We start from the raw sequence: 18,145 nt of genomic DNA, 5'->3' as shown, positions 1-18,145 counted from the left end.
TCGCCGCTTCGCCTTGGGCCGCATCCACCTATCGCCGCCCGGGTTGCCGGATGTCTTTCTGTGGCGCGTTTGCGCAGTGAGCACGGCACGCTCAGTGACAGGCAGGCTCGATATCGACGTCTCCGCGCGGTGTCAAGCGTGCTTCACTACTACTGCACGCGGGCTGTAGCATACGCCGTTTCGGAGCGGCGTCTTAGAAGATCAAAGTTCACGCCGTCTCGTGCACCGCCGTTGGCCTTGGTGACAGGCGTCCGTTGGGCGACTCCTCGGCTCCGTCGCAGCTGCGGGTGGACGCAAGAATGAACTCAATGGATGCCGAACCTGCCAGGACACCGTTGCCGGCGCAGCTGTGCATGCACACATCTGAACTTTGAGTTTATCTTCTATAAGCGATGTCAGTGGGCGTCGTTGACGATCGGTACGCCCATCGGCGATGAGGCTGCGTCACTGAGAGTGTCCGGAAATACTCTCCGTTATATTCGGCTCTGGCGAGTGATGTTCTACTGTGCTATTTGACGGAGGGCACGAATCGGGTGGTAATCGCGAATATTTTGACGTCATTTTTAGAAGTCGAGAAACACATGGCCGTGCCATAGTTCGCTGCGGTCTTCGTGCACGTCCCAGACGAGTATAAAGTGCATACCACAAGAGGCTCTGTATGGAACGTATCCCCGGGACCTAGAGTCTCCGGACGACTACGATCGAGCCAACCAACGCTCGCGCAGACGCTTACAAACAGGCGAGTCTATCCACCGCATCCTCTTCCACTGCCTCCGCTAAGTGCACCAACAGCAGGGGCTAGGCACACTCCCACAGGTATACGACATGCCTAGACCGCTAAGCCCTCCGCCTTCCTCTGGCTTCCAACCTTCCAACCTCACGACCAAATGCGAAGCGGCGACAGCCCGGAATAGCAAACCCCACCACGCGCCCCCCAACCGCCGCGCGCTGCGAGTGGCTCGGACACCGACCGCCCAGGGCCTGAATGCAGCCGACGCAGGCGCAGGGGGGAGGAAGTCGAAGACTCGAAGGAGCGGATCCGCCAGCCACCGTGCAGCTTCCCGGGTCACACGTCCCCCTCCGGTGTCGTAACGCACGTCGCACGCCTGGCGTGCTATCGCGTCGGCTCGCCTGCCGAGCGGGCCCCTGGGTTCCTTTCGCGAATGGGGCTTCCTGCGAGGATGCGCGCGGGCCATGAGGCACGCGTTCGAGGGCGCGTCTGGTGGGCGGCCATCGCGCTCCTGCAGAACGGCGCGTGAACGTGTGCATGCAGCGGGCTGCAGAGTGCGAAGGCGATCCACTGCAGGCTTCTGTACCCGCACGTTGGGCGCGGCGAGGCGCCCTGGGATATCTGCAGCTGTAGTTCTTCTACTTCTTGATATCCGTCAGCCAGTCAGAGCAGAAGTTGGTCAGCTCGGCGGCACAAATCCGCCCACCCCAAAGTCTTAAGCAGACGTCTTACAAAACCACGGTCCCCACACACCGACCTTCCGTCGCCGAGCGCGAACGTACCCCCAGCTGTGCGTCCCGAATCGGGCACGTTTCGAACCTTCGTGCAGAGCCTGCAGACTCCGGAGCGGGCGCCTCCGTGGCAGAAGCTTGCAGAAGTCGTATGTAGGTTTGCGTGCACTCGATGACAGAGCGCGCGCACGCCATAGGCTCCGCCTCCGTCCTATGATGATGCTGCACGGGATTCGGAAGAGGCACATCGAGGGCGTCCCTGGTCCCTGACTTCTGCAGCTAGGGGGTTAGTGGTTTGCCAAAGCGGCATCGACGGGGGGGCGAGGCTGAGCTTGAGCTTGAGTTTGTTCGGATGGCGATGCCTTCGGCGCCGCCGAGTACTCGTACTCCTGCATTGATCATGCCAGTGCCACACGCGCGTTCCAGTCTGCGCTAGCGCCAGCAGAACGTACTTCCCGATGTGGTCCACTTGGTTCGGCGTGGTGCACATGCAGTCGACCTTCGTACGTGTGCAGTCCGGGCATCGACGGCTGGAAGGTGAAGACCCCAAGGAGGTTTGCGATGGCGAGGGTTGCGGGCGCTGTGGAACACTGGAAGAGGCGGATGGCATCGTGGACGGTAACAAGCATTCCTTGTGAGCACACCGGGGCCTGTCGCGGAGCTGCCGCGCCTGACAGCCGCACCGGGGAGGGCAGAACAAAGATAGCGCGCGAGTCGGCAACGCGCGGACGCTCTTCGTAGTTCGCACTGTGCGTCCGCGGGACGGACCTTCGAGGTCTGTGCACACCAGTCGTGCGTCCATATGTGGCGACGCAATGTCGCGGCCTATCCGAGTCCGGGAGGCCCGTGCTATACTTGTCCCCGGCGTTCTGGGTACATTTTGTCCCTAATATTATCAAACCCAGGCTGAAGAAGGTTCTGTCAGCAAAAGGCATGCTGTTACCCCGCCGCCCAAACACAAACATAGAGAGAAGGTGTATGTGCTCACCAGGCGCCGCGAAAAAGGCGACGATCGTCCTCTTGCGCGGGCGACGCGCCCAGTCGACCGCGGGCAGATCGCTTCTCCCCTCCGGGCCTTCGGGCTCGTGATACTCGGCGGCGCCACGCCAGACGGTCACACCGCGGCGAGCCATATGGTCTTAGGCAGCGGCGTGCGAGCCCTCGATGGGCAGAGGACGCCTGGGGCGGCAGGCGGGCGACCACAGCGCGGAGCGTCAGCCTGACAGGGTGCTGCGAGGGCCACCGAAGACGGGCTCGTGGCGCGCGGAGGATCAGGTTCTCGGAGATGATCAGCGACACTACGCCTCTGGGGGCGGGCGCATGACATCAGCGCAGAGCGATAGTGCATACGCGCCAGAGCCAGAGTTCGTGTCTCCGGGTCGGAGCGTGGAACGAGGCTGGGTCCTCGGGACGCACCGGCGTGAAAGGTGGCGAGACGGTGGCGGCGACTCGCCGGGCGTGGTGGCACTGTTCGCAATTAATGCTCGCACTGTTGGGTAGGGCGAGGCCCAAACGCGCAGGCAGATTTGCTTCGTTTGTGTGTGCTTCGCTTCGCCAAGTTCGACTTCGGGAAGGAACCAGGGCTGCTCTGAACGTTGAACCTCGAGCATGCCGGGGATCCGGCGTGCATGACGAGGTCCAGTCGGACCCTGTAAGCAGCTAGATAGAGCAGTCGCCGTCGAGCTGTTTCTGCCATGGCTATGCCCGATGCCGCAAGACGGCGCCGCTCCCGTTCCAAGTGTAAGCGCCAGCTAGAACATAGATTAGTGGTATGTCTGACGCCGTCCGAGCCACTTCGCACCTGGGCCGTATCACCGCCTAAACAACGCCTAGACGTCCCAGTCTCGACTATCCCCGCGGATTCCGACTCGCATTCTGCGCTAGTCAGTATTAGTGACGCACAACAGCGGCAATCCACGTCCTGTCCAGACTCCAGACGCCCCAGTGCCAGCCCACTTCTCGCGCGCACTACCAACGCCCATATATCACAGAAGTGCAGCGCAAGCGAACCCGAGCCCTGCGATTTGCGACAGGGTTGCAATGTGGGTATGCGGCGAAGCACGAAGCACTCCTCGCCGCTGCCGCTCGCAGAAGAGAACACCAAGAAGCCTTACTGCGCCCCAGACGTCGACCCCCGCAGGCGAGACGGAGGCGCCTGGGCCAGGCGAGAAGGGACGTCGTCGCGTACCCTCGGGTGCGGAGACGGACGAGGATACCCCAGAAGCAATGGAGGGCCGAGCATCCGTAGGGCTCTTTGCGACGTCTACTTCGCGTCCCCAGCGGGACTCCCAGCCAATTCACAGTGCTTCGTGAACGCGAACCGCCGGGAGCGGCTCCTCAGGCCCCCCGCTTGCGTGCGCTCTAGCTCCCAGAAGCGTTACGTACCGCGCCCCATAATTATGGCCGAAGTTCCGAGGATAGGGGCTCGTCCAGAATGACCGAAACCATTTTGGGTTGGGAGAGGGAGCTGGAAGGGAGCTTTGATTGCCTGTGGGGACGTTCCGCGCGCTTGCGGTAATGGGCGCCTCGGGCGGCGATATTCTGAGAACCCACTGTCGGTGCGCCGGAACTTGGAGGCCTTTAGTGTCAGGCGTGGGACGGGGCGTGGGTGGGACGCCCTAGAATCCGAGATAGGAACGCCGTGTGGTAAGCAGATGCCGGAACGATGCAATGTCGCGAATGTGGCAAGTGGCCCTGAAAGCTAGAACCGCTGCTACCCGGTCGTGACATCAATCGTCTCTCTCTCGACATGACCACATTGCGGAGTGATGGCTTTGGCGCACCTATACTATAGCATGGGATAACAACAGCCGGCGAATTGACAAAGTAGTTACGCATGCCGGGGCTCGAGACGCGAATGCAATGTATCGAATGTGAGTGGCCCTGGAAGCTAGAACCGCTGCTGCCTGGTCGTGCGATCAATTGTCGAGAGAAAGACCTGACCACAGCTCGAGTGACGGCTTTAGCGCACCTATAGCATGGGACATTTCATTGAACAACCGGCGAATTGACAAAGGAGTTCACGAGCATTGCAGTAACCTATCGCGCGGTCGTGTGCAACACCTGAACATACGCAATCAGCAATCAGCACACAGAAATCCGGAAAACATACCATGTGCACCATCCGGAGCTCGCAGACATCGCGGGTGCAATCGCAGCCCTTACGACATAGCCTGCGAAGGCCACGGAGAGAAGTCGGAGTATGCCCGCGCCCCCCAGCCCCCGGTTCTAGGTACGAGCGCGACAACTGCGAACTGGCACTAGTACCCGTCGCCGACAATCTGGCGTTCATGACATAGCCTGGGACGCCCCTCTGCACAAATCAATATGAATATATGAATACGCGACGGCCCAGGGTAAATCGTCGCCACCCACCTCCATGCCCCACTCCGCATATTCCACTCCGCTCGATGCGACGCGACGCGGCGCCACCGGGGGAGGGTAAGCGCAGATGGCAGGTGCGCCATAGCGCGAACCTACCGTGCAGGCGGCGGCGGAACGATGTACGTACGGCGCCACGTCTCGGGCAGCGCGGGCACGCCCCGCCGGACGCCTGTGCCGCACGCAGTAGTACGTGACACGGATGGGGGCCTGCAGTACTGCATGCAGCTGGTGTAGATAGAGAGCTGGGCGATGTCAGGCTGGCAATGGGGTGCTCCCCAGCGCGCAGGACCCGCGGCGCGTATCATATACACATACAATATCAGACGAACGTTCCGCAGGGCTGGGTGCGCGTCACTTGCCAGGAGGGCCATGTCATCGGCGAATGTGTATGTCATCGTGCCTTCTTCTTCCGTCGCTCTGGAGGCGCAAAACGCGAAGGTTTGGTGCGTGGTGTCACAGCCGCCTGCGGGGCGGCCTAGCCGCATATGTCGTGGGCTCGAAGCCTGGGCCAAGATGTGACGGTCGCGACGGCGTACCTGCCGGATCTGTGCGCACCCTGCGTGGATGACATACCACGGCCGGTAGTGGAACAGGAACCGGGATCTGACGTACGTCGACCGTTGACAGGAGATGTCAAAAGGCGCGCTGTTGATCACCGGGCTGGCACCCCGCGCACATATGACAGGTGGCAACCGAATCCAGCCGTTCTGAGTCCTCTGCGTACGATCCCACCCGGAGTACTTGTTAATGAAGCCTCGGAGGCCTGTTCGGAAGAGGATAGGTCAGAAGCCGTCATTGCGAGCCAAGGCGCGGTGTGGCCGCAGCACGGGGCTGCTGCACATGTCGGCGTGCGCCCCAGATCGGAAGCACGGCGGCCCTTGGCGGGAGCATGGCAGACGTACAACCTCCGCGAAGCTCATCCACGTCCGGAGTCGGCGCGACAGGCGCGCATGCCATCCTATCGCGCGCGCGGGTACGCGGCTGCGATCTCTGGCAGTGACAATGCTGCAAATTGAATCAGGGGCGGGTGATGTCGACGCAGAAGCACGTACGACATGTGCCTACCTCCGACGCCCCGGTAGTGTGTAGTATATGTCCTAGTGCGTGCGATTCGCATGCTGCCGCCGGGTGCGCAGACCCTCACGAGCGTCCGGCGCACCCCTGGTCGTCAATCAAACGCACCGTTGCAGATAAAGACGGGGCGGCGACAGGGCGCGGGCTAGGCACCTGCCGGGTCTAACCACTCCAAGGTTGTTGGGCACACCTCGCCCATGTACTAGGTATTTGCAACCCTGCTGGGGATCTTCAGCCACTGCGCCGGGTCTGCGGTGGCGTCCCGCGCAAGGTTCGCAAGTAGAGGCTTCTCGCGAACAAGATCGGAGTGTGGGGGATTGGTCGACGCGCCGAAAGCGGTGCCCCCGATATGGCGGTGGCGTCCGGAAATTTCTGCATGGACGTTCGTGAGCGAGCCATGTCCGCCCGGAGCCTGCGACGCACGTCAGCATTACCTTTGCGTGTGTCGTGCCATAGCGGCCGCTCGAGCGGAGATGACTGGTAGCCATATGTGCATCGATCGTCCGGGTCGATTCGCCTCCGTCATGCATTATCGATCACCTTCAGGCTTTGTGATCGAACCCAGTTGCGAGCGGCGGCGCCTGCTGAGGGGAACATACCCCGGGTAGAAGAAAGAAGACGCCGGGGCTCAGCATCCCGGGCTGCCCGTGCATTATACGATCGAGAGACTCCCGGAAACTCTCTCGACCCCGCATCGGAATCGCGCGATCACGCCAGGTCCTGCCGCACGCCGCAGTGACGTCTGTCACCTCCCGTAGTGGCTGACTGGAACCGTCCGGGGATGGCAAACGTCGGCGGCGGCGGGTGGCAGATGCCACTGACATCTCGACAGGCGACACCTTCGGTGTCCGCCGCGACACTGGCACCGTGTCGCGTCCGTGGACGTCCACGTCCCACTCTCCGACGTGCACCGTCCAACCTTCCAACTGCATCAGCTGCAAAAGGAGACTATCCCGTACGCATGACATCACCGCGAGTGCAAACTGACAGACAGGCCACATCGTGGGAGCGCGTCGCACGCACCGGTCGTCCCTCGCACATCCGCCTGCCCGTTCGGGCCCCCCGGTGGCTAGCGGGCAGCCCCCGGCAAATAAACCTCCGTGCTCGGCGGCGAATAATTGCCCTATTCAGCTCCGGGGAGGCGAACAACGCTGGGGGCAGCGCGACTTCTATACCTTGATCGCCGCGGGGTTCCCCGCACGGGCTATATGACACGTACGCGTCCTCCTCGAGAGCTTCGGCGGCTTCGAACGCTGTTCTACGCGCTGCACTGTCCAAATACGTGAGTCGTGAGTGCTGGCATGGCGATGCGAAGGCGAGAAGTGTGACCGACGTTTCGCGATCGAGAGCGGCGCGATCGCGCGTCTCTGGTCCTCGCATGCGATTTGTGGCTTGTGGCCGAACTCGCGCCAGTCTTCTACGGCCGTCTTCTGTGGCCTCTGTATTTCCGTATGTGCCAGCGCGTGACAGCCGCGTGCACGACATGTTCCTGGGAAGGCGAAATAGCCAATGTGCGCCGTTTTGGTGCTTCCTGCCTGCCACCCGGCAGCAGAAGGAAAGAAAGCTAGAGTCAAATGCACAAGCGAAGCGTGCGCGGACTGCAGCCGCGAGCGTGTACTACAGTGCTCCCGCCATCTGCATGTTCTTCTGCAGAATGATCAACTGCCAGACAGTTTTAGTAGGGCCAGAGATATTTTCGGCGAGTGCTAGAAGACGCACCTGCAGCTCGCCACCGCGCGGCTCCGAACACGCGAGTACCTGCAAGGCCCGGCGGCTCACTGACGCGAACATCTGCATCAATGGTCGGCGGAAAGGGCGCATATCGCAGCTCTCGGGCTGGCAGCGCGGAGACCATGGACGTCGCAAGCGTGCGCCGCAATACGCATCACGGCTGTGCATGTCCTTCGTGTCCGTGTCGATGTGACGCGCGCGGGAGCCTGCACGTTTCGCGGCGCCAGCGACTAGGGAACTGGCGTGGGCGGGCATCGTGCATCGTGGGCCGTCGCTCATTATGAAGAACAGTGCTCTCGCGAGCAATAGAGCGCGAGTGAATGGTGCAAGGAGAGGAAGCCGATCGACGAGAGAGCCAGCAGACCGACACTCCAGTGGGGAGAGGACAGTGGGCGCTCCGGCAGATCCGTTTGTCCGCGAAGCGTGAGCGGAAGCGCCGGGACCCTGACACTGACGCCCTGCCAGATGCTTCGCCCGCGCGTGTTGAAAATATCGACGACCACACTGGCAGGCGCAATGTATATTTGCGTGGTGGGAGGAGATTTGACACATCTTGTCAAATCCGCACCTGGGCTACCAGTCGATTCGCGACAGCTGCTATTCGAGGCTGCCCGCGCAGTGTCGACCGTCGCATGGGCGCGCCTGGGGCGCAGTTAGCGCGGCAATACGGCTACTTGGTGCATGGGCCCCAGGCGCGTGCGTGCCGGCATAGCTCGTGCTCTGGACTGTAGGACTGTGCACATCGGAAAATAAACGGCGCGTGCACTGCGAACACAGTAGTATGCGACATACCCTCCTTTAGACCTGCATGCGCATCCGAGTCCTCGCACGCAGACTCGCACAGTGTGCTATTGCTAGCAGAGCGCCGTGCTGTCAGCGCCGGCAACTCGACGACGGCCCGGTCCGACAGGTGATGGCATCGATATCCTGGATCCAGGGCGTCGCGTCGCGAGGGGCTGCTTCCGTGCAGCGCGTGCGTCGCCTCGCCGTGCCTTCATTTTGTCGCGTAGCGACGTCGAAGGCGGACTGACGCGGACGTCGCATGACGGCTGTCAGGGATCTGTGCGCAGATTGCGCCTGGGGGCCCTGGGTGCGCAGCTGAGTATCGTTCGGCATGACATAACGCGCTCTCTGCACAGAGCAGGGATCGGGGCGGCGCGGGATACGCTGTGAGACTTTCAGGCAAGAATAACAAGATCAAAGCAAGATGGCAAATGGTATATGAAGCGAACTCACATTGTATTTGTGGCGTCAGGCGTGGCTCTGACGGTTATAACTAGCGACACACGTCGATCTCGGCCTGTCAACATATGTACGGTCACTGATTGTGGAACACGACGCTACTCAAATCATGCTGACCTGGATGACAAGCTGTTAATTGGATCTATTTCATAATTAAGGGCTGTAAGGACTAACCTTGCAATGATGATGATTTCTAGACCCGAGCACACGCTACCAGCCATGTTCTGTGACAAACGCTGGCGGCTCGCAGAATAAGACAGAGATAATCGTCGTATAACTTAACCCATCCGGGAAAGTTGATACACGCCACCAAGGGTGGTATAGTCGCCCTACTGCCAGTACACCTAACAGCCAAGACCAAGTCAGCACGGCGAGCCATAACAAAACCTGGCCGAGACCAGCCGAGACGCAGGGACGCTGAACAGTACACACGTACCTCGAGTTCCGCATGCTCCCCGACAGGGCCAATACCACTCTTGACCGTTGACGTTCGCACTTTTCACCGTCGCTGCATGTGGTACGGAGCCACCATCCTAGAAAGTGACGCAACCACATCGAGCCGAACTGATATTATACGAGCTGGTGCAATCTAGCGTCAGCCGAGAACAGCGCATACACAAAAATCAACTCCGACTCACAGTCTCGGATCTACACGACACGCTTGTCAGAACCTGCCACTGTCGCCGTCAGCATCCAGACGCTAGACGCGAGGCTGCCACAATGCGCAGTCCCGCCTGCGTCCCGGCGCCAGGTCTTCCTATCCGAGTCCCGCGATGAGCGCATGCTTTGCTACTCCCCGGGTGCGTCGCATTCGCACTCGCACAGCAGTGGCGGCAACGCGCTCACAGTCGCGACGAAGAACTGCGGCAGGGGGCACAGTCGCTGTCGAGGTGTGCAGGAGCACTGTACGCACGGGCGCCCGACCGGTGTATTTGTAGGTCCAGCGCGCCTCCAGCCCACCCGCGCGTCAAGATCCAGGACCTGGATATCCGGATTGGAAGCAGATATTGCGCGGAAGGCGCCTGCGGCCGCGGACCGCCCGCGCGCAGCGGTGCGGCAGTGCCTGTGCGCCATTGAAATATTGATGGGCAGACGCCGGCTGTCCACGTCAATGTACGTCCCCGAACTTGCGAAGCGCGATCGAGGATATCCGAGGGCCCCTAGATGGGCGGGATGTTGGATAGAACTGCGTGGGCGGAGCGAGGGGGGCTGTACGTGTGGTACCTGGAGGTACGTACGGATGTCGGCCGCGGGATATCTGGAGAAGGCAGGAAGGAGGCTTTGAGGCTTCGACTCAGGGCCCGCGAGTTGCTGGATCCTGCCATGCCAGGGAAGGGATGGATGGAGCCGCCGGGTGAGCAATTCTTGATCTGTACCTGGACATACATACAGCGGAGCTCGTGCTCACGATGGCGGAAGCTTGCATGCTAGGAGACTCGTATTTAGGGCGCTTGACGCCCAGCCGTGCGATAATCCGGATATCGGGGCACGTATACAAGTACGGGGAGGCGGATGGTCCGGACCACGATCGAATGGAAGATGATGCCCAGCACGTCCCGCGGCATACGTATACGGCATTCGCGCGTACGTGCTGCCGTCGTACGTCCGCATGCATATAAAGGAGCCCAAAACCAGAAGAGATGTACCACCTTGACGCTTCAAAAGGCCATAGACATGCACGCACGCCGTACAGCCTGCGGCGCGTGAGATCCTTTGCCCAACCTGGACAGACAACGTACGGCATACCGTGCACCTGTACCGCACCGCACAACAGGGCCTCGCGCCCAGGCCGCGACACTGCACGGTCGGCGCATGATCCGCGCTGCAGCGGAGTGCACCCTCCGAAATCAATCAGCGCACCTCAAACTGATCCGCACGGGGGCATGCCTCCTCGCTTTCGCTCCGGTGCCCGCCGCGGCATTACGCCGATCCAGGACATATTGCCGCACGCCCGGGGGGGCGAGATGGATCTGGGAGCGGGCTGTGATATAGCAAATGCGGCATAAGATGTACGGTGGCACTCACCGAACCCGTACATAACAATAAGTGCTTGCTCGCACGGACAGACAGACGCGGGCGTGCACATCCTCCCTGCATCTGATGACTCCGATGGTGACCTCGCCGCAAGCACAACAGGGTCTTCGGTCCATGCACAGGCTCGCATCAGCCGGGATCGTCCCCCCAAAGTCCACCCTGAGGCCTGAGTATCCACGACTCGCACGCCAGAGCACGTCCGAGTCCGATGGCGGACGGACGATGCTTCCCGATTGGCGTTCGGTGCACCCGATGCAGCCGATCCCAGGACGCGACGCACCGGGGCGACCGCCGCAAATGGCGATGTTTCCCCGAGGAAGTTCGCCCGCGACGACAACACAACCTTCGACTCGCCGACGCGCGACGGCTGCGAGCGGGCTGTACATACATACTTATGTATTCCACCTCGATTTGCGTCCTGGGGTGGATACGATCGATCGATGGTAACACCAAGACACCAAGCAGTCCCGAAGACAGAGCGGCGCGTGCACAAAGACGTCCCGCGAACGTCCGCCGCGTGCGCCGGCGGCCAAGCAGTGCGTGCATCGAGCCCAGGAAGCAACCCCCGCCGACACGATCCAGCAACTCCGTCGCCCAGGCAGCGCCTCCGCATCGATCGGGACGGAATGCCTGCCTGCGTACGTGCATGCATGCGTGCGAGCAGAATCCGGCGGCTCCGCTCGGTCGCTCGCAGCACAGAAACAGAACCCCTACGTGCGCAGCGGCGGGGACTCGGGCGCGACTTCGGAGAGCTTCGAAGACGCGGCCGACTCGGACGTCCTAGGAATACATGCATGTACCACGCGACGAATTCTCCGCGAGCGACGTCCCTACCCTTCCTGCTCCTTCTCTCACGACTGAGCGCCCGGCTGGCCGGGCCCCTGCGCCGGGATGTGCACTCGACTGCATGTGGCCCGCGCCGCTGGAGACAGTCAGCAGAGCGCACCTGGGTGGCGTTGTTTGCCCATCTCGGAGGGCGCCTGGTGGAAGATGGACGCGGCCTGCCTAATCCGGGGACGGGATGGATGGATGGTCGTGCACGACCAACAAGTTCCTTCTTGATTTCAGGGCCGCGCGGGCGAATCTGGCGGCCCTGCGGCGCCCTGCCCTGCGCGCGTGCGTGCGTCGTGACAGCGCAGCCATGCAGAAACGGGGATGTGTTTCGATGCGACGCGCACGAACGAGTGGGTCGCTGCCGGAAGAGGCAAGGCGCCGGACGACGCCGAGCCGCCGACCTGAGCGGCTCTGCGAGCTTGAGAGGAACTGTCAGACAGGCCTCGGGCGCACACAGAGATCACAGATGGACACAGCGGGGCGCGTGCATCGTCAATGTCTCGTACCGCATCCTAGGTGCGAATATATTGTAGTCCCATCAACGTTTGCGTGCGCGGGCGTCGAGGCACGAAAAGGACGGCGTCGTGCTGCCGGAGGTTCCGTTGTGGCCTTGATGAGGGGAGAACAGCAGGACCCTTGCTGCATCGGGCTCCGGGATCGGTGCGACCGAAGGCCGTCCGCGTGCTGTCCGCTTCTCGATACATATTGCAAAGTTTTGCCCAGGAGCGTGGCGCGCGTCTGCCCTCATCGCACAAATGATGACGGTAACGCGGACAGGGCGGTTGCAACTTGCAGCCCAAGCTCAAGTGCGGATGTCAGTCCCGGGCGTGCGGGAGGCCCGTCAACGCGCCAATGAGCGCATGCGCGAGCGGCCGGAGTTGTGCGCGCGGAGGACAAAGTGCTCTGTATCGTGATCGGAGCTGGCGGCGAGGAACATCATACGTACTAGCGTGAGTCAATCTCCGAATTCAGGGAGGAGCTAGTTGCTAGCCTGACGTGTCCCGGTAGCCTGTAGGCGAGCAGGGCGGGCCGTGGACATGGCGAGCCTCGAGGCGGCCGGCAAGAGGAGCAGAAACACGGGCGTGCGTGGACAGAAGCTCACGCGCCGTCGCGAACGCGCGAAGGGAGCAGCAGCCCTGGCAAATCCCACCGGGCTGACAGCGGGTACGAATACGCGTCGCGGTGATGTAACGCCCCCAGGGCCGACGAGACACATGAGCCGGAGATGCGCGTCCGACCCGGGCTGCCAGTGCACAGGTGAAGGGTCGGCGTGTCAGGGTGAACTGTCGGGTGTGCGTGTTCCGTTGGTGCGGGCGAGACAGATGGCTGCGGCAGCCTGTGGAAATGAAGAAGCCTCGGGGCTGGTGATGCGCTCGCGGGGGCGGGGTGGGAGCGCCGCGAGCCAGTGTGACCGGGCAGGAAGGACGTGATGTCGCGAGGATGCCGCATCGGGCTGTTTGTGGGCTCACGCGCACGGCGCCGTGACTCGCGACGCGTTGAAGCAGGGTGGCAGCTGCTGTGCGCGCGCTCCGTGTCCGCGTCGAGTCTGCACGCTGTGAACCGGCGTGCAGGCGCGCGATCCGGAGCGAGGCGAGATGGACTAGCGGACGTGACGTGTGGTGGTTGTGCAGCGCAGACGGAGAAGGCGGACTAATGGGCATGACGCGGAGCCGCGGGGGCGGTTGTGGCAGGGGCGGTCGGAAGAAGCGGGCGGGGACAGGACGGCTGGCAGCTGGCACTGGACCGGAGAGCGGTCGGAGGTGCAGACTGCTCGATCTGGGCGTCTGGTGCGCATACGGGGCTTGGGCGGGGCGAGAAGGAGGAGGAGGGCGATGATGGAGCGAAGATACGGACACGTACATAACGTTATCTGGCATCTCCAGTGCGGCCCGGAGTGGCGGGCGAACGGGCGCGGGCAGTCGTCTCGACGCTTCCCTTCGAATCCGCCGCTTCGCCTTCGACTCGGCTACGGCAAGGGGCGACGGAAGAAGCAGCGCGAGTGAATGCGCCCCGATCGGGCAGGTGCGCCGCGGGGATGCGGACGCGGTTACGTTGGCGCCCGGAATTCACACCCCCCGCGAGATCTCCCAGCAGATGATAGATGCCGGGCCCTGGGCTCCTGCGCGAACGCGACAGTCGACAAGAACCGTCACCGCCAGAATTCTGTCACTCCTCCCTGCCCAGAGTTTGTTGCGCGCACCGCCCCGTCCATAACAACCCCGCGTCTCCTCTGCTATTTCCTCCTCCCAGCCTTTTCGGGTCGCCTTCCATCCCTCCGAACGCTATATAACCCCGTCACCCGTCCCCTCCTCCCCCTTCCCACTCCCCATCCGCCGCCCGCGCGTTTCCCCGGCCGTTCCCACTCCGCGCCGCGTTCACACCCTCGTCCCCTGGCGCCCTCCATGTCCGTCACCACAACCACCTACCGCCTCCACCCGGTCTCCGCCATGGCGCGCTCCGACTCGCCCACCACCTCCTCCTCCACCACCTCCGACCGCAGCCCGCCCCCGCTCAGCGCCCACCACAGCCACCGCGACGGCAAGTCCTTCTTACCCCCAGCCACCGCCAGCTTCTCGCCCATCCCCACCTCCGCGCGCCCCCGCCGCCCGCTCTCCCCGTCCTCCCTCCGAGGTCAGTTCACTTTCACGTGATATCTCCCCCGCGTCCCCCTCCCACTAACACACTCCTGCACACAGACGTCGACCCCCCGCTCGACCCCGAGCGCGCCTTCGCCGCGCGCGGCAAGTTCCCCGCGCCGCCGACCGGGCACGAGCTCATGGCGCTCTTCCCGCCCGCGCCCCCGCCCATGCGCCCCGGCCCGACCAGCGGCTACTTCCAGCACGAGGAGCGCAAGTTCTTCGCGCAGGCCGGCAAGGAGATCGTGCGCGTGCGCATCGAAATCGACACCCCTTCCGCCGCCGCCGCCACAGCGCGCCCGGGCACGATGTCGCCCCCCGGCGCCCCGCATGCACACCGGCACCCGCATGCCCACCCGCACGCCCACCCACACGCGCACCGGCACGACCGCCAGCCGTCGGGCCCGTCCCCGTCGCTCCCGCCCCCGCCCTCGGGGCCGTCTCCCACGCACTCGCACTCGACGTCCCCGCGCACGCACCTGCCCCCAGCCCCGGTCTTCCCGCCCCCGCCCCAGCAAGGTCCCCCGACTCTAGGTGGACCCGGGGCCCCCGCGCACCCGGGGTACCCCATCCACACGCCCCCACTGGTCTCTGGGCGCCCCCCGGAGCCGGAGCGCAGGGGCGTCGGGGGTGGGGCTGGGGAGGCGATGGTGGTCGAGGACGACGATGACGCGTGGCGGCATCCGACGCCGCATAACGCACGAAGACGCGCAGGCAAGCACACCCGCCGGGTGATCGTCAAATGAGCCCAGCGAGCCAACGCGCTCGGATTAATTGCCTATGGAAGAAGATGAAGAAACTGTACAGCCGGCGGCGCCCTATGCGCAGACAGCGCGGCGCGGACTCGGGCTTGGTGTTGTGTATACAGCAAAACCTGTCTCCCGACGACGCGCGGGAGTCTGTTCGCGCCCTCTTCCCCTCTCCCCACCAACCCCCTTCCCCCGCTATGACCCCTCCATCCCCACCTCCTCCCCTGGACGGCGCCTGCCCGCCCTTCCAGCAGCATCCGCCCATAAGCCACAGCGAAGCCGAAGCCCGGCGCTCGCAGCGACGCGCCGGGCTCCCTCGCACGTCACGACGATCATGATTTCACGAGCCCGGATTCAGGGCGGGGCTTCTTGGAGAAGCGCAGGGACCGCGCGGGGCCCTGAAACTCGAAGGAAGGGAGGGCCGGATGTGTGTCAGACTGCAGACTGTTGCTGAGTTCTACTAGATGCGCTGTAGCATATGCTCTTGTCAATGAATGTACGTACGTATGCTGTCCCCGAACTGCTTTCGATCGCGAGCTGTATCTGTGCGTGAATATACCATACCTGCTGTGAATGGCGATGCCTCAAACTGCTCTGCTTTATCTGCGACTGCTGGGGCCAGGAATAAGTTATTGCCATGTGAGGACATCGAGCCGCTCGCTGTCCATTAATCACGCGCTCCGCAAACGACAGAAGACAGAAGACAGAAGACACACTCCCGGCGTCGGACGTACGTATGTATGTCTGACACGAAGAACGGACGGTTTCGGAAGCACCGCATATGCTACACAGCGCACACCATTCCGGACGATCTGCGCGGTACTCCGGCTCGTACAGCTGCCAAGGGCAGCCCAAATGCAGCAGATGGGGTCTCCGCGCTGCCCGACGCTGCCTTTTGCGTCCCTACGGAACATTGATCATCGGCCCTCCACATATCCAGGGCTCCCTCTTCCTCTCGCATAAACTGACCCGTCATACGCTCGTCATCGCCTCCCAGCCACCCGCCATACGTGCTCAATCCCGACGCTAGCACAGCCGAACGCAGACGGGCACAACCCACCCACCCCGAGGCCCGTGCACGAAAGGCTGAAGGCTAAGGCCTAACGCGTAACGGCGCGCAGATCCCCCCGCCGACCGAGGCCACACCCGCGGCAGACGCCCCATTCAGCCATTCAGCCCGCGGCCGGCGTCGACGCGGAGGGCCCGCGAGGGAGCGCGCGTGCGAGCCTTCGCGGCGAAGCGCGCTCAGCTGCCCGTGCGCGTGGCCCCCCAGCTGAATTGCGCGGCTAGCGATCGCGATCGACGGGAACCCGGACGACGGCTTCTGCAGCATGTCGGGTGAGTGCGTGCATGACGACGTCGTCATTGAAGCTAGCGGCTGCTGCAGGGCGGGTCCCGCGCACTGGTGGAGCGCGTTTATTGAATCGAGGGGAAGCTGGGGTCCGTGTCCGGTGCGCACACGCACTGTGCTAGGCTAATACGTATTCCGGGACAGGTCCCGAGGGGGTGTGGACGAGAGAGCGATTCCGAGTGTGGCTAGTCTTGAGGCCGGCAGGTGCCGTGAGCGGAACGGGAGGGCTTCGGAGGACTGAGCGGCCTTCAGGCCTCATGTTGCAGGGTATGCGGGAATCGGGATCATGGTGTGGTGGGATTTTCGTATGTTCGTGCCGGAGCCCTGCTTGCCAGCCGCATTATGTTCGCATCTCCTCGGACAAACGTGGAGTGCTTGGGAATAACGGGCCTGCTAGAGAGTACAGGGTGGGCGGCTCCGTCGAGGAAGTAAACGTTGTGAGGGTCCTGTCGTGACCAACGGCCCTGACAAAAAAGAAAGTTTGGTTAGCATGAAACCCATCCTGAACAATCTGTCTGTCACCGTGCACTTGCAGGGTTCCGCCTGATACATGAGCGAAGATCTGTTGTAAACACGTCTTAGGGTAGATTACACACATCATGCGTCAGGTAAGCACTTGCCAGCGTCGACCTCGAGTTGCCTGTCACGAACACCGCGTCCAAATAATTCGGCGCCAGGGTCGGGACGTCGGACGTATCGATGCGACGTCGTCTACCTTCCGTGTGGCCAGCGACAGGACGATCTCCTCGAAATAGCTCGCCGCCACGGTCGGGTCGCCCGGCGGCGATCCCGCTGGTTCGTACCTTGTCCTAGCCCGTCCACCACGCGCTGCCCTTCGTAATCCTCCACCCTACCCGCCGCAGTGGTCTCAACGCAACCACCCTCCGTGCGTCGTCGCCCATCTTTCTCCCTTCCAGACCACCCACAGTTCAAAGTCCGACTCTCGACGGGCCCGGGAGGTAGCACGGCCGTCGGCTCTCGCCCGCGCGGCCCAGTTCCTATCGTCCCCTGCGCAGCGTGTTCTGATCTTCTCCGCTAGGAGCAGCAGCACTAGTGCGGGGGCCGCCACGACCCGAGCGGATGGAGCCTTTGCGCGCGCGCCTGCCCGCCGCCCCACCGCAATGCAGCGAATGCGAAATCGCGATGACACGGCCGCGGAGTGCGACGAGTCGACGAGAAAGGTCCGGTCGCGCTACCAGCCCTGGACGGCCCGATCGCGCGCTCCTATGGGCTATGGTGGGCGCGCGGGGAAACCTGCACACGCCGCGCTGAGCAACTCGATCGCGCGAACCATGGACAATGCCGCGCGATCGCGCGGAGTGCATTATTGTGAATTGATGTGCATGGCGTCGCCAGTACGGAGGGCGGGGCGGATTTATCGCGAAGCGGACGCTCTCCACATTGATTTGAATTGGAACAGGCGGTTCGGAAACCGTGCGCGCGGGTGTTGGACGGGAAAAGGCTCGGACTAATTTCAGCCTGCCGCCGCCACCGTTATAGGCAGCGCGGCTACCAAGAGCGCGTCGGTGCCCGGCATACGTGGGTGCGTGTGCGAGGCGTGGCTCACCGGGTGGTGTTGCACTGGTACGCGAACCGGATAGGGTTCGCGAGGCACAGGACTTGGAGCGGTTCCGACGCGCCGCTCGAGC

At 62.9% G+C, this 18,145-nt stretch overlaps 2 protein-coding genes across 2 annotated transcripts; one reads left to right on the top strand and one right to left on the bottom strand.

Moving 5' to 3' along the window:
- Positions 1 to 7,536: 7,536 nt before the first annotated feature.
- Positions 7,537 to 7,905, bottom strand: TRAVEDRAFT_49301 (uncharacterized protein; the record flags this gene model as incomplete). The annotated part of the gene is made up of 2 exons (XM_008042010.1): positions 7,537 to 7,581; positions 7,639 to 7,905. The coding sequence occupies 2 exons, from the start codon at positions 7,903 to 7,905 to the stop codon at positions 7,537 to 7,539; spliced, it is 312 nt and encodes a 103-aa protein (XP_008040201.1).
- Positions 7,906 to 14,207: 6,302 nt separating this feature from the next.
- On the top strand, positions 14,208 to 15,655 carry TRAVEDRAFT_59571 (uncharacterized protein; the record flags this gene model as incomplete). The annotated part of the gene is made up of 2 exons (XM_008042322.1): positions 14,208 to 14,391; positions 14,457 to 15,655. 2 exons carry the CDS (start codon positions 14,208 to 14,210, stop codon positions 15,140 to 15,142), a joined length of 870 nt encoding a protein of 289 aa, XP_008040513.1. The 3' UTR covers positions 15,143 to 15,655.
- Positions 15,656 to 18,145: the final 2,490 nt, after the last annotated feature.

Source organism: Trametes versicolor (assembly GCF_000271585.1).
Source record: "Trametes versicolor FP-101664 SS1 unplaced genomic scaffold TRAVEscaffold_8, whole genome shotgun sequence".
NCBI classification, from domain to species: domain Eukaryota; kingdom Fungi; phylum Basidiomycota; class Agaricomycetes; order Polyporales; family Polyporaceae; genus Trametes; species Trametes versicolor.
The sequence above is the reverse complement of the archived record's forward strand: the minus strand, read 5'-3'. Positions and strand labels throughout refer to the sequence as shown.